General features: G+C 40.4%; 1 protein-coding gene across 6 annotated transcripts in view; it reads right to left on the bottom strand.

Moving 5' to 3' along the window:
• The window catches only part of NT5DC3 (5'-nucleotidase domain containing 3), a 46147-nt gene that overhangs the window by 10195 nt on the left and 11862 nt on the right, over positions 1 to 24090 (bottom strand). For 2 of the 6 annotated variants that reach the window (XM_064456228.1, XM_064456210.1), the window contains 5 exons: positions 16758 to 16874; positions 9461 to 9645; positions 5824 to 5898; positions 5225 to 5280; positions 1466 to 1556 (listed from right to left, as the gene is read on the bottom strand). In XM_064456228.1, coding sequence (XP_064312298.1) covers positions 1466 to 1556; positions 5225 to 5280; positions 5824 to 5898; positions 9461 to 9628 — 390 coding nt within the window. In that variant the 5' untranslated portion in view covers positions 9629 to 9645; positions 16758 to 16874. Of the gene's footprint in view, positions 1 to 1465; positions 1557 to 5224; positions 5281 to 5823; positions 5899 to 9460; positions 9646 to 12835; positions 13246 to 16249; positions 16528 to 16757; positions 16875 to 20331; positions 20418 to 22769; positions 23085 to 24090 lie in introns of those variants that run through there. The other 4 variants (XM_064456202.1, XM_064456220.1, XM_064456237.1 and 1 more) reach the window with 4 other exon arrangements.

Raw genomic sequence — 24090 nt, 5'->3', positions numbered from 1 at the left:
TAATGCTCTTAAGAGTAAACACATAAAAGACAGCACTCAGCTAAAACTCAAGAGACGGACTTAGAGGCCTTCACTGGAAGTCTGCAATTCTATAAATAAGAGGCACTGGGTATTATGATAAGGGGGTGGAGGTTTTGTTGTTTGTTGGGGTTTTTCTTTTTTAATAAGTGGAACACTGATTAGGACTGCAAAACGATTTACCTCCTTGAAGAGTGATAACAAAAAGTTGTAAGAATCTACAATGACTAATGGCGTAACAGAGGGAAAGATTTCTAGTCTGCAAAAGCTGTAACTATAGTTAAGTTTCACAAAAGTAGAGAATCTCATTATACAAGAGCAAATACAAACCAAGTACTTCTCAAGAAGGAGAGGTAAAGCAGCCAGCTCAGCACTGCACACTGGTCAAGATCATGAAACACAGAATGGTTGAGGTTGCAAGGGACCTCTGGAGGTCATCTTGTCCAACCCCCGTGCTCAAGCGTGGCTAGCTAGAGACAGCTGCCCAGGATCTTGTCCAGATGGCTTCTGAATCTCTGAGGATGGAGACTCCATAACCCTCCTGGACAATCAACCCATGCCAGTGCTCGGTTACCCTCGCAGTAAAGAAAGTGTTTCCTGATGTTCAGAGGAAACCTCCTGTGTTTAAGTGTGTGCCCACAGCCTCTTGTCCTGTCACTGTCCTTTCCAAGATCAAAGAAAGCGTAGACCTGCAAAGACCAAGGCATCCCACAGAGAATGCCAGGGCAATATTCAGAACTGCTACAGAGACCAGATTTGGGAATTCTAAGTTCAGCTCCTTAAAATAAGAACAAGTGCGAGAACAACAATATGCTCCACAGTACAAAGGGCCTTTCATGTCAACATAACATTAACTTCCATAAGTAAAAGGGGTAAAATAAACTTAGTTTTTACTAAAAAGACAGTACCGTTCTTTGGGAAAGAAGGAGGCACCTACCAGTAAAAAGATCAACTTTCTCAACAAAGTCAAATCCTAAACTTAAAAGTTTTATCTTCTATCATTCATCTTTTGTCAAATCCTCTTACTGTCTGCCAAGCTTATATGCAGGAGATGACTCTATACATTTACTTGCTACTACATCAGCTAAGCCATTAGACCACCGGGAAAAGTACATAGCCGGGGTAAGGCACCAGATATGGTTCATTTCCCAGACTTTATCAGATTTGCTGTGCAACACTGAGCAAGTCACTTGATTTTCCTACATCCACTTTTCTGTCTGTATGACTGGGCAAGGGAACAGTGAAAGAAGAAACTACAGTGAGTGGGAGAAACAAAAATATATTTGTCACTTTAGAGGGCAAACTTCACATCAAGCACTATAAGTCAATCATGTATTGCGAAAACATAACTGCTAGTAAGAACAAGAACAAAGTGCAAACACAGCTACTCCCACCCCCACCACCACCCCAAAAAAAAAATAATTTAAAGAGCAGTTTGTGGTTTTACCTTTCCATAAAAGTCACTCATTTGTTCTAAAGGGACATGGGAACCTTCATACATTGCAATGACTTCTTCGTCTGGGACAACACTGAGGCCTCTGGAAAACAACATTAGCTTTAGTTCTAAAGCAGTCAGATTAAAATTTTCAAGTAATTACCGAGTGAAGGTCTGACAGATTAACATTTAGATTTGGAGCTTATTAAAAAAGTAATAGTGTCATAGGAACACTAGTCTGTAAATTAAAACAGCATCTTTCCTTACAGAACAAGTAACATTTTAACAGGCTGACGCACATGGAACACATTCCAATTTTAAGTCCTTTTTACTTTCTTACGGGGAAAAGAGGTAATTAGCCTCCGCTGAAACTATGCCCCAAGGCTTTGTAAGAAGTAGTTAGAGCTTCCAGTTTCTTAACAGAAAGTAATTCCTCACTCTGCCTTTGTTTCATACAGCACTGATGATGTGATAGTGTTTAAACCAGATTATTCTGCAGCATGACCTTGAAGATTCAAGGGAAAGAAAAACATATACAACCTTTAACTAAACAAGAATTTCTTTTTAACTGTGTCAACAGTTCAGTTTCCAAAATTTAAGATTACTTGACGGATTGTTGACAAGTAATTAAAATATTAAAATATAACAACAAATGGGAAAGAAGGAGACATCATGTCTCCCCAGAATTTCTTTATCAACTCTTAAGAGATTAGAGGCTTTGTTTTCATTTGGTTTTGAATGTTTGCAGTATCAAGTGTCTTGCACTAAAGCACCTAAAACACTGCAGGCATGCAAACATCCTCACCAGAGGACACAGAAGTGTTGGGGTTTTGCTTAAGATTAAAGAACACAAATGAAAACCAGATCATCTTGTCCCTTCTTTCCAAGCCTACTTATGGTGTTTCACAGCCTTGTAAGACAGTTATTTCAGTGCCTCCCTTTCTTGTCTGACCCTGAAGTGTTGTGAGGCATTAAAACATAAATTAATTAATTAATAAGCCTAGTACATTCAGTGTTTCGTGTCCACACCAGCTTTGCAGTGGAAGGGCATGATACATGAACTTCATCGGGGCTGCTATGGCAGCATAGTCCCATGACAACTAGCTCCTTTACTGCACTTCTCAATGCTATATCGACTTACACATAGCTCTGTGCTACTGCTGGTAGGACTCCAGTATTCAAGAGAGTATTGGGCACCAACAGGGCAGATAATAATTTGGCTCTGTAACCTACAGAGTTCAGCATCACCCACTTCACAGCAGGAAACAAAGAAATGCAACCAAAATGTTAAACACATACCAAGTAATACAATCAGAATTAAGGAGGACCGACTCATCTTCAAGTCTGCAGACAGCTATGCCAAGCAGTATCTTAATAGTGCTAAAGAAAACACTTGTAGATCAGGAGCTACTTAAGCACAAACCAACAGAGGACATTAGACATACACGAAATCCAGAGAAGAGAGACAACTGTGTAAGCAAAGCTGTAGATTATTTTTACCAAAAGACCCATAGTCTTGACACAGCTCACAGTCCAGCTGTATAACTGCAATGTGTATTTCATTCCACTCACAGCATGGACAGACAGCACTAAAAGCATCACAGTTCACCTACAGCAGCGCTCCCATTGCTGGTCTTGGAGACGTGCATTGTTAGAAGGACACCAGAACTGCTTAAATCTCTCAGTTGAAATGAGGCTGTGCAAGTCCTGCTACTTTCAGCAGTGTAATTGTCCTACACATACAGAGCACATGGAAGGTTAAAACTAAGAACTACAGATATGCAGCAACTGACAGTAAAGCTCAGCGTTGGTATAGAAGTGAAAGGTGACCGTATTTTAAACATAATAAAGAGAAAGTATTGAGCAAAATGGTAGCTTTCACTCTTTCCCTCACACACATTCACAAGTAGCAAGACACACGGCCTAGCAGTCTGTCCAGAATTGCTCTGGGCAAACAAGGAGAATGAGGGACACCAGCTCTTCAACAAATCTCAACACCTCTCTAGAGTTTTCCTGATCAGTCGTCATGTGCTGGCTTCAGATGTGCCTTTTGTACTAGAGGCTGACAGCAACTGTGATGATATGCCTCTTCATTCCGTCCCACCCTGAGTCATAAGGCAACTCTGCTGACGGACTCACCACCCCTTCATCTTCTCATCTAGGTCACTATGCAGTTCCAGTCATAACAATGTTCTTCCTGACATCTTCCCTCAAAGTCTTCAGCCTCTTTTTTGCTCCCTCCACCCCCATACGGGTGTTTGGAAAAACAGCATGCAGGTGTGACGGTATCTCGATGACCAGCTGATCCAGATACCACCAACACATGCCACCCTTTTGTCCTTTCTATCAGCATTTCTTCTGGTGTTCTCACACATACACATTTCCATTCATACTTCATTCATACCAACCTTAATATTTCTACTGCATACCTCCACAGATAAATGTATCTTTGATTACTTCACCTAGCCTTTAATCTAGCAAACAAGCATATTTCATAGTGAAAAACGTAAAAATGTGACAGCCTTTTTAAATTAATCTTACAACTAGCGACCTTCACTCTGAGTTCTCTGGTTCCCTCCTAGCCCTGCAAAAATGACCCCTTCAAAAACCACAGGAACAGGTTTTGTAAGTTGAAATATACAATAATTATTCTATATCAGCATGTATTCAACACTCAAGTAAATGGTACGACAGTTCACCTAGGCTCTGATGATATACAGAACACACATTATTTTGGCAGCTTTAGACAGACACTGTGTTGATAGTATGAGCCTAATGCTGGACCTGGGCCACCTTGCTTCCTCTTTCACTTTCCTTCCCTTCCTCTCCCCTCTCCCAAAGGGCATCTCAGACTAAGTCATAGAAGAACTGATCAATGACTAAGGCTGAATCATCTACCTATCTGCCCACCTGGCAAACAAAAAGTAGTAATGAGTGCATTATCATCATTTCATGCTACCACACACAATTCCGTGCTAGCCCCCATAGTAAATCACCTCAAGGTTGCATTATCTTTTGGCCCCAAAAGAAAATTTTTTCTCCAATGACATTAAGAAAGGTGCTCAGGCGTGTTCTTTAATTTAAAAGACAGTAGCAAGTGTGGTGTTCATATCAAACGTGTACTGCTTCACCACAGCAAACTGAACCATACTAAAAACTCTCCTGTCAAAGATGACATGCACTAAGCCTATACCATGTAACAAAGCACAGCACAGATCACCAATTTTACATCAATTCAGACAACTGAAGAAGCGTCAGGCTGTGCAGACACAAAGCTGTTGTGCTCCAACCATGTCAAACTTGCAGAATGATATGTCCAAACTTAAAAGGTTTGTGCAAATACAGTTAAGACCTCTCAAGTGTCTCTGCAACCACACCGAAGTCATGCTAACAGGCACTCTGTGACAATTATTTACATAGAAAGCAACAGCAGAGAAGTCATCAGCATATTTTTAGATGTCTTTCAGCACAATTTAACAGCCGGAAACAAAGTGAGTCAGCACTATGTGACCAACCAGCTTGCCAATTTCCCCAGCTCTGAACTGGGGATCAGCTGTACTGCATCAGTCAGTAAATGTGCGCATAGCTGTGTGTACACTCAGAGGTGCAAAGAAACCCCCTTCCAGTAAGACTGCAATATTCATTCATGTCTGTGCTATTTCAGTGCACTGCTCCTGATACGAACCTAAGATGTACACTAATAAATGCAATTAAGAGATTCAAAAACAGGAGTATACTTTTTTATTATAAATGTGAAATAATTTTACCTACCTGTAAACTGTTCCCAGCTGAATATAATGAAAAGCATCGATCTTCATTAATAATGCCTTGCAGGGGGGAGGGAGGGGGGAAAAAAAAATATCAGGTTTTATCACATCAATTATTTGACATCAAATCTTTAAAAAAAAAAATAATAAAAGCAACTTTATCTATACTCTTTCCATCTCAAGAACACCTGAGCACTTTCACCTCAACTTCCTTCATAGCTTCAAAAATACTTTATCAATGGCTTTTACCTAGGGCTTGCCAAATCGCCAAGGAAACACTGTCCAGTGACCTGAGCTAGGCCATACAGAAATATCTCTTCCTATTAGCAGACGCCTGCTTAGGTTTATTCTGTTACACCCTAAGCTGTCTTTCTCCCTCCCCCCACCCACCATGAGAGCAAAACACCCAAAAAACTTTATACTTAAAAGCCACATTAAAAAAAAAAAAAAAAATCAAGGTTTCATTGAAAGAGAAAGAAATATAAAACAAAATCCTTACGCATTAACGCGGAGTAAAAAGCTGGTAGACTTAAAAGCCAGCTTTATTTTCTTTGGCTAGGCTTTCAGCACTACGTAACTCATCACAAAGTTATTTATACATACCCGGTGCACATCATAATGAAGTCCTCTGATTGCAAAATTGGGATCATAATCATATTTCCTTATTTCTGCAGGATACTAAGAAAAGATGGCAATGATTTGATTTTAGATCCAAAACAAAAACAAATAAATTGTTTCTGCAGAATTTTAAAAGCCTAAGTTTTCTATGCTTGTAATTGTCACTAGTCATTAAACAAGGCTTTTGGATAGGTTGGTGAGATTTTCAGGAACATATGTACCGTGCAAAACAAGACAAACATTTTAAATCTAAGTCAAGCATGGTACCTAGCGTTGGACATCCAGGTACTCTGTAGTGATCACCTCTGAACATTAGCCTCTTGTTCGAAAAGTTATTTTAATATACACACCCATGAAAACAAACTAAATTATATTTACTTCCTAAAATTTAATAGCTGAGTTACCTCGCATTGTGAAGTGTCACCAGACTATACGCACACAGTTTCCAGCTCAACCTTCTCACTAGAAACTTAAGAACATGGCCTGATTTACAGAGATATCTGAACTTTACTGCTCACTTCTATTGAAAGAAAAATCAATACAATAGCATCAATATTAACAAGAGGAAAAAAAAATCTCTGGCGTTTTCAAGAAAGAAGCACAGCTATCTGTTTTGACTCCCTAAGTGTGGATCATACTCCTGATCTTAGCTTTTTGTTTGAGATGTAGACCCCAAAGGTGTTTAAAGATACGGTACAATGTAGATAAACACCAATGGGAAGGAAGGATGAGAATTTACAACAGCTAATGTTACTTGGAGAAGCCAGACTCGCCCAGCAGGGGCTTTCCCCAAGGTACAGTGTGTCACAAAGATCAGATTCTGAAAGCAAGTTGGGCATTAAACACCATCAGGCTCAGTCACTTCAGGAGAACACCACAGTCACCCAACTGTATTTACCCTGGACAGAATGTGTAACACCTTGCTGTTTAGACATGCATGTGAATTGAATATCTGTGTCCTGTAACCTATCCTCAGGTCATTCACAGATAGCATAGGTAGCTCACATGACCTGTTACAGAGTTTGCTAACATTTTTCAGTACAAGCCCATTTTCATTTGACTGTAGTTTTGTCCTGCTTTAACCATAGTTTAGCTGTGAAAGAACATGTTAGCTGTGTGCCTTGGGTTAAGGATCTTTTTCATTTGTTTTTAAAAGGTAAAATGCTTCAGTCATTTCTGACAAGGCCTGAGAAGACTATAATTTCTTTGATTAACTCAAGGTGATCTTTCATTTTCCTCCCACAGGCTACAGCAGTCTTAGAGCTTGACAAATGAACCTCAGGCACATTCTCCACCTTCTCAACACCAGTCTCCATACATACGTGGCTAATTTACAAGCCTTCAGGGGAAAAAAAGTAAATTATGCAGCTCCAACAGAGGCTCTAGCTACTCTTACCAAAAAAAATTAAGAAAAAAAAATATCACAATTTCTCCACAAAGTTTTTATCTATGCTGAAGAGGACTTGCTCCACAACTGCTGTTGATTGTGCCGGTACTGAGCACAGGCATCTGCAGTTAAAGAAAACAATCCTTTCTCCTAAATTCTGAACTATCATCCCTAGCACCACTTCCAGAAAACATGGGGGAGGCTAGTAATCCGAATGAAGAACATCATCAAAAGCCTATAGATGTGTTGGAATGATGTATAGATTTGGCCTCGGAACATGAAGCAGAAAAGGAGACAAGTGAAAACATATGGGGATGATACAGAATGCTATTAATTAAAAACTACAGTGTACTGCGTATGCCTCAAAGCAGCCACATGAAGCATGAACAAAGAAATTTATTTCTGACTTCTTCAAATTTCTGCATGCTTGACTTTCCTACTTTATTCTACTAGAAGGCTATCTTTTTGCACGCATGCCAGTACATATGAGAAAAAGACTGACCCTATTTTGGCACACAAATCAAAGCCTCCTTACAAACCAAACAAAATAATGATAAAAACCTGTTTGCTTACCCCATGATCAGTACAGATAGATCTATCTGGACTGAAACAGCAGTCCAGATAAGGTGGCACAAGGCCCGTACATTAGGAAAGAAATAAACCCAAGAGCAAGAGTTTACATTCAACACCTGCTGCCATCAAGATTAGCATTAAATTGATGTTTATTCTCTTGGACATGCTTCAAAATTCCTTGTTTCCTACACTGCTTTTTGCAATTTCTGATTAATTACCTCACACTGCCATGACCAAAATTGGCCATCTTTTAGGTTTACTATGACAGTCATAATGGGCAATGCTAGCATTAGAAAAAGCTTCTAGGTAAAGGCAAGAAAAACATTAACAGCATTAGTGTTACAGAGATAGCATGAGTAAAAACTGCTGTCCCCCAATAAATTCCAACAGGAGACGATATATTGCAATTAGTTGTCTCAAAAAGTAATTACAGCTTCATTTTCTAGAACTCAAGATATTTTAATTGAGACAAAGTGGAAATTTATTACTGCCTGACTTCAGTAAAACAGTAAAGACCGAGTACCATTTTAACTACCATCTGCAAGAATTAATCTTGACTCCTATGGTAATGTTGATTTTTGCAAGTCCCAGGTAGCTTTAAAGTGTATTTACACATTCTACAGAAATTGCTACAAAGGCATGCCAAAATCTTAGGGGGATCAAGTTGTGTGTGCTTGTAGCACCCATGAAGTTTTGGTTGTTCTTCCAGGGATATTTATAGATGTTTATATATAGCTCCTAACCTTTAGATTCAAATATGAAAGTAGAATAACACCACACATTCAGATTTAGGTTGCATAAAATACACAAGTAGTTTTATTTGTAAAGTTACTCTATGGACTTTTTGTCCTTTATTTTCCTGCAAGTCCTACAGTTCAATAAACTTTGCCTCTTTCAGTCCCTATTGCTTTCAATCTTTTTCCCTGCGATACCTTCAGTTTCCCAAGTCACCCATCTCCCCTGCACTTTCTGACACACAGTAACTCCTCCCATCCCCAAACTACACAACAACCAGCTCCAAGGCGCCTGGCTGTCAATTGGTCACCCATGCGAACACGCTGCTTGGTGAGGCAACACGGCCAGGGCAGTGCTCCCTCTTAGGGGACCATGGAACTCAACACTTACTTGGGTCTCTCTTGTACCCAGCCTCTGATTACAGTGTCACTGCACACGCTGCCCCTTCAGCTAACTCAGCTGAAACCCTGGGCGCATACTGAGCACCTCACAAGCACACAGTGCAATCAAAGACCTCATAAGAAGTCAGGCTAAAAATATTCCATATGTAAATTAATCACTGCGCTCACAGCAATGCAGAAAACAGAGTAAGGGTCATTTTTAAGCTTCTTATTTATCAGGGTGACTCCAATAATTGACAATCAGGAGAAAACAAAAAAGCCCCCTCCCCCACCTCCCCAAATTAAAAAAAAGAAAACAAATAAAACTCTATTCCTTAAAAGCTGTCAGACTGTGCTCTGCTCAAAACTGCAGCTGAGACTAAACCTGGACTTCTGTGGTTCATATGCGGCTGTTGCGCAAAATGTGTTGTAAGGGAGCCAAACTAGGACTGAGGCATGAAAAAGTAAGTTATGCCCCTCTCTGTTAGAAATTATTTATTATGCTCTTTATCTGTAAGTTTAATGATATTGCATTAATTTTACTTACACGATGCTCATTAATAAGAAGATCTCGAGCAGCATTGAAGATCAGCGTGTGTAGATGTTTAGAATAAAAGACCAACGTATAGTCATAATCAAAACCATAAATTTCAATGTCTGACAGGCTCATTTCATTGTTTGAAAAAATAGCATCCGGATTCAGCATGTTACTCATAATTGAAGGAACCAACTCTGGGAACAGAGGAGAGAAAAAGAAAAAGTTATGCCAGCCTTGTAGCTTTATTTAAATAAATACATAGAAATCCATTAACAATTTCTAAATATAGATAAGTGATGATGGAAACTGTAAAATTAATTCACAGTAACACACTAATCCTTAACAATACGATGCTATTGAAAATGCTGTCCCTAACTTGTCATGGTGACCTATAGTTTCTATCTGAAGCACACCCTTCTCTGTACAGTTCCAATAGGAGAGAAGATGCATTTAAGCGTCTCACTCATAGAACCCCAGGCTCAATATATATAATTTCTTTGCTAACTCATTAACACACTTATTACCACTTTTGAAAATTAACTTTGTAGTTGAAGGAAGATATTATTCTTACTATTATAGTCTTGTCTTTACCTCCCATTACTTGGTCCAGCTTCTGCCCAAGAAGCAGGACTGACATTGTTTTAATTTGATATTGCTTTAATTTCTTTTGCTTCACCATTTCAAAGTTACCACATTACTCAATTTCAACCCAAAAAAGTAAACTTTAAGTGATTGCCATACTTTCCAAGCAACAGTTACATACACATTGCTATGCTGCTTAACCTTCTAGCAAGTCAGAAAACCAAAAATATTCTGCTTATTCTCTACACACATGTACCTAGTGTGTGTAAATCACTTCTATTTTTAAGGGTATATTTCTCTTGATGTTTGTTTGACAAGTATACTGAAAAGTTAAGACCACTTACGTAGAGCCATAACATATTAAGTAACTTTAGTACCAACACCAACATCAGGATTAAGGATGTTTGTATTTCTTCTTTAGAAAACTTGGAAAAGCAACATCAGGGGGCTAAATGCTACCCTCCTGGAAGCATAAAGCATGAGCACATTTTCCTTCCCATATACTACCTTTATAATCCAGCTTTCTCTACTAGTAGAAAAAAGGGGAGCATTCATCTTAAATTGTGCTTAGAAGGGTGAGTTTAAAGGGAATATGCTTTATTTGGTTACATTCTACATAAAAGTCTAGAAGGAATCGGTCAAGCTTATCTCAACACCTTCAGTTCTGAGGACAGATACACTACGTGCTCCATTACAGGAGGAAACCATCTCAACCAGGCAGGTAGGTGTGGGGAATCCAGATCTGTTAGGAAGACAGTGCTCTATTTTGAAAACTCTGGCCAACTCATAGAAAGGGAAATAACATTTCTTTCATAAAAGCAATGCCTTAGACTGCTGCACAGTTGACAGGCAGATACACTATGAAACTTACACAGATGCCCAATAACAGATGGTAATCTGAAACCATTCAGCTCTATCAGATGCATATATCCAAGCCTTTTAATTTTTGAGTAAAAGGCAGAACAGCAGTTTCACCGAGTTTAATTCCAAGTCTCAAATGAAAGAGGTGCTGGACTTTACCAAAAAAGATCCCAGGAGTTCCCCATGCTTAAGCTGACATGAAAAAGCTGTATCTTTCATTTCAGGGGATTTAACAAAATAAGCCTCAACCAAAACATTAGCTCCTACTATCTCCAGTCACTGCTTATAGTGATACAGGAGATAAATGTTACGCTCAGTTGAGGACACCAAACAATCAAATGCAATTTGACACACTACTAGTAAGGTAAATACTCTTTATCTATAAAAAGGGCCATGAATCACTTAACTTGAAGTCATAACCGTAGCTGCGAGTGAACTTCCAAAATCATGTTACAACACACATTTCTGTATTGAAACATTTTTTCATATGTCAATTGTGCACCCTGGTGAGTCAACATTTGCTTTAAAAATAAAGATATATAAATATCTATATATAAAGATATTTCAGATTAAAAAAGCTTGACTAGTGCCTGCTTGAAAGCAGACAGTATAAACACTTTGTTGCTATTAGACATTCTGGCTGGCAGACAGCATCCCAAGTGCTATAAACCTTGGGTCAAAAATGAGGACAGCTTTGTCTTAACGCTGTAACTAAGTGCAACATCACAAACTTGAAGCCATCGGGTGACTTAGGCTGTAATAAAATATTCTGAATTATTCTAGAAGCACTCACCTCATCTTTTGCCAACTCACACCCACTTATTTTCTCTTAACACTACGCTACTCTCTAACCTCAGCTCTGAAGTTTTATTTGGGTGTGGTTTCAAGTAAGAAGTTTTCCGAAAACAGGAAAAGAAAAACAGAAGGAAAATCAAAGGCATTTAATGAAGAGGCACTCTCTTCTTCCTATCCCTTACCCCACTCTCCAAAGTCCGTAAGATTCTTCTGAGACCTCTAACATGACTTCTTATTCCCCTTATGAAATGCTGCTGCTATCTTTTGTTTGCAAATGGTATCTTTGCATCCAGCAGAGTGAAGCCCCAGTTCACACTCAGGACTCTTAAGTGTAGAATAAGACCACACTTACTCTTTTTTCAGAGGAGCAAAAAATGCAAGACTAAAGCATTATCCATCGCCACTACAGGATAAGCTTTCCCACTTGACGTTGTAGAACACACGCTGCCTCTTTCTCTTTTGACTCTCTAAAAACATCACATATTCAAGCACCTTGGTAATACTCTTCCCATCAGAGCAAGGGCAGAAGCAAGCAAGCTTCAAGCAAGTAATCGGCCCTTAAATTTTTGCCTAGCTGGGCTGAAGAACAGGGCTTCCCAGAGTCATGCATGCATCATTAGCATTTTATCCTGGCTTCAACGCTTCAGGGTATTTTAATGGAAACATAGGCAAAATGGAAAAGAGTCATCCAAAACTTCACAGCATTTTAACTTTTTGGAAGAGCAGCCTATTGCAGAAAGCCCCTCAAACAGACGACCAGCCTCTTGCTTTTCTTTTCACGTTTGCTTTTCTCCGCACAACGCATCCCCAACGCCAGCCACTTTGCCCGGCCCAAGCTGCGCTGCACGGAAGGCTCCGAAGGGCGACAGCCCCAGTGGCTCAGGCGGCCGGTGGTCCCAAGGGCTCAGAGCCCTGCGTGTCCCCCGGGGCCCGGCCCTCGGCACCCGCGCTACACCGGGAGCCGCGGTGGCTCCGGGACGGACCCGCGGCTGCTCACGACGGCCCCCCACGAGGAGAAGCCCACACCCCCAACCCTTCACGCTGCCGCAAGGGCTCCCGCTCGGTTCGCCGTCCCTCGGCTCCCCGCCGCCAACACGCACGGATTTGCTCCGAGACCGGCGGCAGGCGGAGGGCCCCGCCGCTCACCCTTGGTGACTCTCTTGGCCTCCTTATAGCGCGACCACAGGTAGCTCTTCATGTCGGGCGGCGGCTGCCGCCGCTGCTGCGGGGCCACGGTGCAGTGGGGGGCGGCCCCCGCGGCGGGCAGGGCCCGGTGGCACCGCCGCCCGCCCGCCCGCCCCGCCGCCAGCAAGGACCGCGCCGCCGCCGCCGCTGCCATGCTCCGCGCCGCTCCGCCGCTCAGCCCCGCCGCTCCGCCGCCGGCTGAAGTCACTTCCTCGGGCCCCGCCCCGGGGCTGCGCCGCGGCGGGAGGCGGGGCCGTGCCCGCGGCGGCAGGTAGGGCCGTCCCGCCGCTCCCCCGGCGCCGGGGTCGGCCCCGCCGCTGCCGTGCCTGGGCTTCGCAGCGCTGGGCTGCGGCGGGCCGGGCCGGGCGTTTGGTTCACCGGGAAGCGGGTGTCCCCCGGGGGTGCGAACCCGGGGCCGCCACCCCTGCGAGGGGAGGCAACCTCCCACCCGCCCGTAACCCCCAGCGGCGTTTTATCAGCAGCTGCTGCAGGTTCATCCCTGGGTTCAAGGTCAAGGGGAGCTGCAGGGGGAACGTACCCCGACTTCCCACGTCCGCCGCTCCTCTGGTCGCCCACCTTGCGAGGAGCTGCCTGGGATTCTTTCACAACACACACCACATCAACATCAAAATACTTTTCCAGCCAGTGTGCACTTGAGAAGTGCTCTATATACCTGCTAACATAATCAGTGAACAAAATCAGCTCAAAACATAACCTGGATATAAAATGTATCATACAAAGAATACCATGAAATCCACAGAAGTCCTAGTGCTGTTTTGAGGCCCCCATCTCCTTTTGAAACACTCGCCACCAATAGCTGTAGACCCTGGCAGTCTGAGAACTTGAATCAGATCTATTAATACTTGTTAAAAAAAGAAAAAATTAGCTGATGTGTGCATGAAGAACAAAGACCAGAGCACAGCAGAAAGGTTACAGCTCCACATGCTGAATTCCTGATGTGCTCGGAAACTTTCTTTACAACAAAAGGAAAGTATTCTTTTTCCAATACACTAAACATCAAACACAGCTTGTTCTTACACCAAGGACCTCCACGTAACCTATTGTCAGTTTGTCTGGGAGTTACTCAGCCATTCTTCCCCATACATCTCCAAAGCAGCAGTCCTATACAAATCTGAAGGATTTCAGACTAAATACTGCTCTGAGCATTCTCTTTTTTATAAAGAATGATGCCCACCTTATTTTTACAGGCAAAACCACAACAAACTGAAAGGAAAACCATCAACCTTGGATTTCAAAGTGTCTGTCAGTGGGTAGCTGCATGCTCTATCCTTCCCACCAAGGCAGAGTGCTTGACTGACATTACAGTTGTGATTGCCAGAAGTCTGACACCCTACGGACTTCCCAGACTTCATTACTTGTGGACACCAGACACAGCTTTCATTAAGAGTTCCTATGTTATAATTTACACAACACTGTAATTTTGTTATTGCATTATGTAATTCTGGTATACATTACTATGAATCTGGCATGATAAATACTGGGAACAAGGGGAGACCAAGACGGTCAATATTCAGAAAACGGACAAGGTGAGAGGGAAGACAACTTCATAGAGAATTTCTAATTTGGTATTTGCTTTCTCTGATCTTTCTAGTCAGAGAGATTTTTACAGAACTGTTTTGCTACAATACCCTGGGGCAGAGAAAATGAGAACTCCCATTTACCTTTCAACATTAGGCTTTCCATGTACAACTAGGAAAAATAAAAACCTAAGTCACCTATGAAATCAGGAGACTCGGTGAAAGTCATTCTGAATTCATGGCAAAATTCTAGGGTATTGTAGGTTTCTTTCACCCCAACTCCTAATTAATCAATCACCTTCAACAAAGCAAAAATGCATTAATCCCACATGCAGTTCAATTGAAATTAACAGGAAAAGGCACATTGTTCTTCTCCTGAACACAGCCTAGCCTGGTCTCCAAGTCCCAAGACTATAAATATTGTGAACAATAACCACGTTGGTAGGTGAGGCATTCTCAAGGAAGAGTTACAAGAACTGCTCTGAATAATACAAGAGGGAGCAGTAACAGAAAAACCATTTCCAGCAGTCAACCAGCATTAAGGTTAGAAAACTTAGAAACCTCGAACAGAAGTCTGGAAAAAGGCATTACAGTCCTTTATAGCACTGTCACTCACCCCTTGACACCTGAAAGCTTTGAACTTTCACATTCATTTATTTTGTTAATACTGTTAAAGGTTCAGGACATAGATGCCACGTGATCACCATATGTGCATACATAAAACACCTTTGAGAACCTGTTAAGTGTTTCACATAAAGTATGTATGACAAATTAGACCTATAATTACACCACTATCTAATTTCTTTGCTTTTCATAGTTTTGTTCACACAGGGGAAACACGCAAATCTCCCTTCAGCCTGCTCAGCCCTGTCAGCTCCTTCTCACATTGTGATTACTGAGAGCACTCAACACCTGAGAAACCACTTGGCTAATAAAGACACTCCCGCACTTCAGCGACTGCAGGATGGATTTCTAATCAGCTAGTACAGCCTTCAAGTAAAGCCGAAGATTGGGATAACAGATACTACAATTCATTAAAATCTCACTGAATGAAATTAAAATGCAACACTAGGAAAGCTGATAATGTCTTACTGCAGCTTCTACGGTACAATGTTCCAAACGCAACAGCTCGGTAAGCAATAAAACCATTTGACAGATTGTATCAGACAGTTATTACAGAGGTGAATGACCTTGGACTAACAGAGAACGGGCAAACGCAACACAGAAACAGTCTCTTGTGAAAAAAAATCAGAAGTCTTTCTTTCTGCCTTAAAAGATTCTGAGGAATTATATTTTCTTCACCTTTAATATATCGCCTGCTTACATAAATCTTCCTACATGTGTTTGTAAAAATCATTTTGCTTTAAAGGCCACAGAACCATCAGATGCTGGTAACAGTTTGAAGCCATACCCTGTTACAGTCCCTTTAGCCAGCCACTACCTCTCCCACCAACAAATGTTTCTGTATGGAAAATTCTTAAGTACATTAAATTCTTATGCTTTTTTCACTTTGGTATTGGTATTTAAAAATAAGTGGAGCCCTGTTTATTTGCAACTATTTGGGAAAAGCATCTTTAACTCTATAGAGAAAAATCTTTTTTCCAAGCTATGAATTTGCTTCCTTTCCTTCTGTTGCTGTAATACTGATATCATTTGAAATTAATTTGCCACATCCAATGTGGAAAAGAAAATAAGCACAGGCTTCCTACGCATATTAATATATGATTAAAACATGAGTAGAAAAAGAAAGCAACTGAAATCAGAAACGTCAGACTCTGTGCTGTTCCTCACAAACTCCAATATAAACCAGAGCTGAATACTTTAAATATTACACTACCATAGTGGAGCTGGGTAGAGAAGATTCTGACTATTTAGTTCTGCCTGGTGAGCATTTGTCAGCTGTCCCTCCTCCCGAAATAAAATATTTAATCCAAACAAGTTATGAGATTTCCTGGTAACCCAAGTGGCACAATTTTACCATCCAGGCACCTTGCCACATGAATTCTTGTACATTATTCCAACCATTACGTCAGACATCCTAAACACTTGCCAAAACTCTAAATATGTTTTATTACAATTCAAAGTGGCACAGGAAATTTATGCTTATGGGTACAGCCTTAAAAACAAAGCAAAACCCAAACCACCCTCCCCCCCTCCAAAAAAAATATCCAGTAACATCAAGCAAACCTAATCAGGGATGCTACTTTTGTAACTGCTTTTGCCCAATTTCCTAGATTTGCAGTCTAACCTTGTATTGAGGAGAAGACTAAATGGCAATAAAAAACAAAAAATGAACCTTGCTTTTTACATGAAATACATTTTGAACTATATATCTACAAACTCACCAAAGGAGTTAGAAGCCCATCATTTTTCTCTGTCAATGCCATCCAGCATAGCACACGCTACCTGTTAAGTGACAGGTGGATACTTAACCAGCATCTGGTCCAAAAGGAAGTCCGAGCCTGCAAGGTAAAAAATAAGCAACCTTGAATTATTTTATACAAGATCTCAAAAGAAAAATGCTGGCAAAGCAGACACAGCCAAGTGTGTCTCTACCTAAATTCACAGTGGATGGGAAATGCAAAGAAATACAGTACAGTGACAGCCAAACTGTCTGGAAGGAAGATGGGTCACATCCTAGACATCTCTGCCTGGCACTGTGCTCAACCACTCCCACTAGCTCTTGCACAAGCTTGTTTAACCCTCATAAAAAATATCCAGAACTAATACAAGTCCACTGGGCTCTGTTCTACCCCATTAAACTACATCTAGTTCAATTTTGCACTTTAAACATGTCATAAACACCTGGCCAAAGTAGTGTAGATATACCTTTGATTTGGCCAGGGCCATCCCAAAACGCAGGTATTGCTCCTGTAAGAATCAGGACACGATTTCATCATGCCTTATGCAGGACAGAGGATTTCCTATCCCCACTTTCAGCACATGCCTGACAATTCATCCCCAACATTGCAGAAGGGAAAAAAACCTACTGAATTCAGCACTTCCACCAGGTCACAACATAACACAGGCAATTTTTTCCGCCCCCAGCAGGAGTTGCTGGAGAGACATCTTTCTGGTTCTGTCACATAATAATGCCAGGGAGCAAGCTCTGGTCAACTGACATTCAACAACAAGCAAGGCCCACATCTATCTAGAAAAAAAAAATTGGTTGCCCTGGTCTCTAGTGCATGGACTGCTTCCAAGTCATCTGAAAACTAATCCAGCTGCAGCGCCCCAGAGTTCCAATGGGATAATTTATTCCACTCCTAGCTAATAATTCAAAGTATTGCCTCTGGGCAGAGTAAATTAGCCTGTACAGAACCTGGTGCTGTCACACCAAACTGCTTCCGGTCCTGGCAGAAATACTGGAAAGGTAGCTCAGGCAGCTCTATATTATACCAATGCAAATTAGAATAGCTTAAAGAGCAAATATCTCTGGACTGCACAGGCAAGCAGGCATGGGCCCGAGTGTCCTCCAAGTTACACCAGCTGATTCTGCCCTTTCATTCTCAAGAAGGGACCACCAAGGAGTTCCAAGCGCAGGAGCTCAGAAATTCATTCCCCAAGGCATGCCTCACCTTTGGGCTGCAAGAAAAAGATGATGTCATAGTATTTGCAGTCTTGGTTCTCCATCACTAGAACCACACCCCACACACACACCCCCAAGACTGACTTGATTGCCAGCATAACATGTCACATCATGTCATGAGACTAAGCAGGACTGGGTTGTTTGTTTTTTTTTCCCCCCACAATACCCAACCAGAGCTCAGTAAACACGCATTATGATCTTATTTTCAATGAGTTTATGAGCAGGCAAGAAACAAGAGGCTGTAAGCCATCAGCTGGCAGGATTCCCTCCATACCTGGGGAAATGGGTTGTTTTCACTCACCCAGCTAGGCAGAGGTAACAGTGACAATGAAAATTAAGAGCTTGGTGAAAATGGTGAACAGCTGTCAAACTTTAAAGAGACTAATGAAACTTTAATAGGGTTTCGAATTCCTAACATATCACAAAACATTATTTCCTTTACAGACAAATTTAGGTGAGGTAATCGTATAATTATGCCACTAATTGCTCAGCACTTTATATATAGCCCTGACTTTTTACTGTTCCTGAGATGACTTGAAAACTCTGCCAGCTGTCCTTGACTTCCAACTAAAAGATTAATCTTGCCATGCAAAGTGTAACTTGCATAGAAGCAAAAAGGGAAATATCCTTCAGCCCCAAAAAATCTCAAGCCAAAAAAACCCTAGTAATAAACCCCCATGCACACCACAGAACTGAATTACTAAAATCACGTTTTCCCTGAACACAAGCAATCAAAAGGAAATGTTGGTTCTAAAAAAAGGATTATTTCTGATGGACAGTTTGTTTGCCTGAATAAACTTAACTGATCAAATAAAGTTACATTGAAACGTGATACGAATACAAGCTTTGTATGAATGTCATACCATAGCCCAACTGGGCTCGCTGTGGCTTCGCACAGTGGCACCCTCAGGGAGGGTTTAGGCAAGTCCCCGTTGAGCACATGCAAACTTAAATCCTGCAGACTTGAAACTTAGCCACAGTCTAGCAAATTTTCAGAGGGACATCCGTAGCACGTAGGACACAGCCTCCCATTTCCAGTCCCTGTTCTAAACCAGAATAGTTTAATTAACAATTTATACTTTTTTTCCTAGACAATCCCTTCTTGAAATTTCAAAACAAGGAAAAGAAGGCTGTTTTAACAACCTTCAAGTCCACATACTGAAACTTTGCCAAAGTCAAAACCAACTGAAAACAACTTTATTAAGATTGTGTGATGTTTCCTGTTACTAGAGGCAGGGCCTACAATTCAAAAAAGCCTTAAGAAAAGGTGGGTTTACCTTCTTTTAAACAACATTAACGTCTCAAAGCCAAGCGAATGTAAAGCTGCCCCGTATTGCTTCAAACTCAAGGGATCGCACATATATTGTACAAATGCAACCTCTCTTCATAGAGGTTTCCTTGAAAACAGATACTTTATTTGGAGAAAATAAATTGTAAAATTTACTTTCTAACACCAGACCTATTGGATTTGTCTCCAACCACACAATCCTATTACTTTGTCTGGTCTTGTGCATCTCCAGAGTTTTGATTCTTATCAGGAGAGACTGGTCAACGTTTCTATCTCCATTGGCCTTTCAAGAATGGAAAGAAGGAAGCAAAACAAACAAACTTAAACACCTTTTAACATATTTTATCACAAATTAAGTTGGAAGCCTCAGTCCTGCAACCAGACCAAATGGTGAACCCTTCTCTCCTCACAAAATGCTGCTAACATGAGTTGTGCTTCACGCTGGTAAAGGAGTCTGTTCACTGAGCACAAGGCTGAGGTAGACACCCATGTCATTGTTTAACTGTCGGATTTGTAACAGAAATAAATACTCCTGACCAGTATCCATCTCTGGGTTAATACATAGTTCTCCTCAGTAAAACTAATGAGTTCAACACCAGCACACTGAGAGATGTATCTCTGTTTTGAAGATACATGTAGTAGAAGAGAAATAGATATGATACGTACATATCATATCAAACATATAGAAATATTTTCTTCATGCTTCTGGAGGCTTTGGAAAGCTAGGATATAGATCAGTAACACTTTTTTCCCCTCCAGTTTCTGCCAGCCTCCTCCAGCATCCATTGCTCTTGCTTTGGTAAATCCATAAATTGCCATCCAGTTGCACAACCACTTGCCTGAAAAGCACAACTACTCTCACACTCTAATGCTAACTAGGCAGGAAGGAAAATATGTTTTAATGTAATTAGCATAAACAAGATTTAAATAATTAAAAAGAGGAAAATTTCTGCAAGGAAAAGCAATGACATCTCATACCATTGGATTAGATTAAATAGGCTTTAAAGCAAGCATAAATTGTACTTTACACATTTCAACTTACACCCTGTTAGAGAAACATACAGGTGATCTTGGGCCTCATTTACTTGGAAAATTTGCTCTGGTTTAACTTCATCCAGTTGTCAGATGCTGTAATTAAAGCCAAATAATGTTATTATGTTGGTTTAAGAATATTTTATTGCAATTTACCGTATATCAAGAGGCTTTCTTTTCTGTCCTAAAGCAAAATGTGAACTCATATCAAAATGAGTGTCCACACTGCTTAGATACACCCTGCGCAACTTTTTCATAGCCTTAGCACAAATGCAAATGAGAATGTACTCATCACACTGCTGACTCTTCTCTGATCCTTACAACACACATCTCATTTGATTACAGTAACTAGATTTTGTTCTACCCAAATCAAATTAACTACTTGCAATATCTTCTGCATAGGAAACTTTTGCGCTAACATTACTCTAATTTGACTATGTCTGAAACAAGTAACCTTCCACACAGTTAGGGAGAAGAGGCATTTAAAAAACACCACCACCACCACCCAGCTCAGTGCTTCATATCTGATAGTGCGGTATGGCTGCATTCTTTTTATAGTTGCCTTAAGTTTGATGTCATAACGTGGCAGTGAGTTGTTTTTGGTTTTTTTTTAAACATGGTCTACTACTTTTGCCCAAAATCAAATCAATAACAAATAATGACAGCTGTGTCCACACATATTACTTTAAAAATGTGGCCTAAGACAGAACAATCCTTAATTCAATTAGTTTAAAACCCCATGCATTTCGACATAAAGTCTTTTGTTGCTACAAATGAAAAATACTCCTGTACCAATTTTAGGAAAAAAAAAAAAAAATTACAATTATGACCCCACCATTAAAATATACAATTCTTGGGATACATCTTCAACTCTGCAAATATTATTTTAGCTATAAGAATGATGCATGCTCACTGAAGACAACAGAAGTCAAGAGCGGCCATATCTGTTCTGCAATCTGTGACGACTTTCAAAAAACTGAATCAAACCGATCTGACCCTCCACATCTTGGCTAGACAAGACTAGCTCCTAAGAGTTAGCCAATCCATTAATCATATTTTTTTCCTGAAATGTAGCCTATAAATCTTTCATTTAGCCCACATTTTCCAGAGAACAATCAGCTATATGTGAATATTTTAATTTATCTTTCTCCTAAAAATCAGAATAACCTCCCTTCAGGACACTACTTTCTTTTATTTCTGGAGATTCTACCAGTCTCCTGTAGTCTTTCAAGGATTCCCTCCTCACAACATGTTACAGCACTAAGACTTGGCAAAAACAGGATGCCAGTATTCACTGGTTGAAAGACTTTTTTTTGTTGTTGTTTTCTTTTGAGCCTTGATTTGAGAACATGTGCACGGAATTAAACTTTTTAGTCCATTTCTATTACAGTTTTCTGTTGATAAACAGATATTTTTGAATATGTTACCACCTACAATCGTAAGAATATGTGAGCACAAATGTTAAGTGAGGTGAAGATATATGCATCATATTCTTAATGTTTCTTAAATGTCACCTGTCTCCCCCTGCATGGCTCTCTCTTTTATGGGGCAAACCTGTGCATCCTCTCCACAAAATCCATTACGTTACATTGCACTGCAGTTATACTGCACTTGTGACTAACTTTAGCATAACTAACAGGTTCCATGTCTGGAACCTGCAAAGATGTATGGATACATTTGACTTAGCAGTCTCCTTGAAGCTTTAACTGCTCCTTGCACAAGATTATTCGCTTAGGTAAGTCTTCACAGGCACAAGTTCAAGGAACACAGGATGTAGAAACTATGTCTTGCCAGGGCATAATGCTAAAATAATGATACGCAAGTAGTGAATGACATTCAAACAGAGAAGTCGGTGAAAGTATGTATATGTTAGAAAGTATGACTCCTTCCTCATGACTTTGTCCAGAACGTTACTAAGCAACATGAATTTGCAGGCACTCTATTGCTGCAATTACAGTGATATCTCAGATAAAATTGGTACGGCTTCAGTCTGCAATCTAAGTCATTTCTGAAACCTATAATCAGTTTTATTGGAAGAAGGGCTCTGACTATTTCATTTCACAAAGAGTAAATAGTTCATTTACAGTGTTTTTCAAATTCTCTGCATTTTCTAATACGAAATTAAATACGTTTGCCTTTGTCCTCTGTTTTCTGATACATTAAGCAGCAGATGCCCAGCCAAGAAATCTCAATATCCTAAAGAACTGAACCAGTTTACTAAATGGTTCAGCTTAGCCCATGTGTTTTATTCTTTTCTCATCTGATCCAAGTAGTGACGAAGCCTCTGCCAAGTGTTACGTTCCTATGCAAGGTGATCTTATTGTTAAGCTCATTGTCATACTGATAATGTAACAGAACAGACTATTCCAGTCAGAAGGGACCTACAGTAATCATCTAGTCCAGCTGCCTGACCAATTCCTATTTTGAACCAGATTTTGTAGAACTTACCGCACAATTGCTGGGTTAACGACAACAGTCTCACAGGAGCGCAGTAGCAACACCATCAGTGATGGCCATCACCAGCAGGTCATTCTGGAGTCAGGGAGGATGTGGACTCTGCAAACAGTATGATGTCCAAACGCATCTGCTGACCAAGCATAGCAAGGTGAGTTATATACTGTCATCAGCATAAAGGAAGAGCACCATACAGCCAACAGGCCTGTTTATTCTGGGAACTTCTTACTGATAAGAATGTTAAATGGAAGAAATATGACATTACAGCCATCCATTGTGTCACTGTGCCATCTGGCAAGCTCATGGTGTGTATCTTGCATGAATTAAAGACTACAAATATTTTTTTACCAGCCTGCCAGCAAACACCATCACTCTTTAAATCAATGACAATTCACCCTACCTCAAGGGCCTTACTTTCTAGTCTACCCTTAGGTTCTGGTGTGTACAATTCAAGAATTTCTCATGGGAATCCATTTTTGGCAAATAACTGAAGGTATCTTCATCTCTACTCTAGATCAACCTTACAAAAATTGGAAGAGGTACAAAACTTCTTGTGCATTTCAGAGTTCAGGAAAATTCAGTATCAATAACACTTACAGAATAACACATTAAACTATGACAGATCTCTGTTATTGCAGTGTAATATATATCTTTGAGTACAAAATTATGAAAAAAGACCTTAGAGGCTTGATCATGTATATCTGACATCAACAGGCGTTTTGCCTTCTTTTCAGTGGGGACGAGCCATGAGTTAACTTCTACAGGCAGTGTTTCCGGAACTGTTAAATGCTTAGCAGCTCTCACTTCACATCAACAATAATAAGGAATTGCTGAGCACAGATTGAAGTCTGGCTTAAGATTTGCCTCTCGTGTGCTATTGACCACTGATATCTTTTGAAAGTCTGGATGCCTATTGATAGATCTAAATTCACATAATGGGTCCCTTTGAAATTCTGCTCCAAGAGCTACACTAAAATCTATTACAGTCTAATAACACCATTCTTAAAACACAAGTTAGTCAGAAAAATCTAAAGCCATAGACAGACACATTCGCTCTTAAAAAAAATCTACTGCCAATCATTTTAGAGAGTTTATTAGTTTAAGATTGATAACTTCAGCACATCATCCACCGGGTTCTGCTGCTTCTTTAAAACAATGGTATATTTAGCATTGCTATTAATAAAAACTCACAGCAAGAAGCATTCACTTCTTTGAAAGTGTCTAGGTCTTGTAGCTGGTGAACTTCTAAATCATCTGGCACAAAACTATTACAACGCATTACAGCATGTCTCTTTTGACTGTTCCTGTCTTTTGG

The sequence above is a fragment of the Phalacrocorax carbo genome, chromosome 1 (genome assembly GCF_963921805.1).
Source record: "Phalacrocorax carbo chromosome 1, bPhaCar2.1, whole genome shotgun sequence".
NCBI lineage: Eukaryota > Metazoa > Chordata > Aves > Suliformes > Phalacrocoracidae > Phalacrocorax > Phalacrocorax carbo.
Note: the sequence above shows the minus strand (reverse complement) of the source record. Positions and strands in the feature narration are given on the sequence as shown.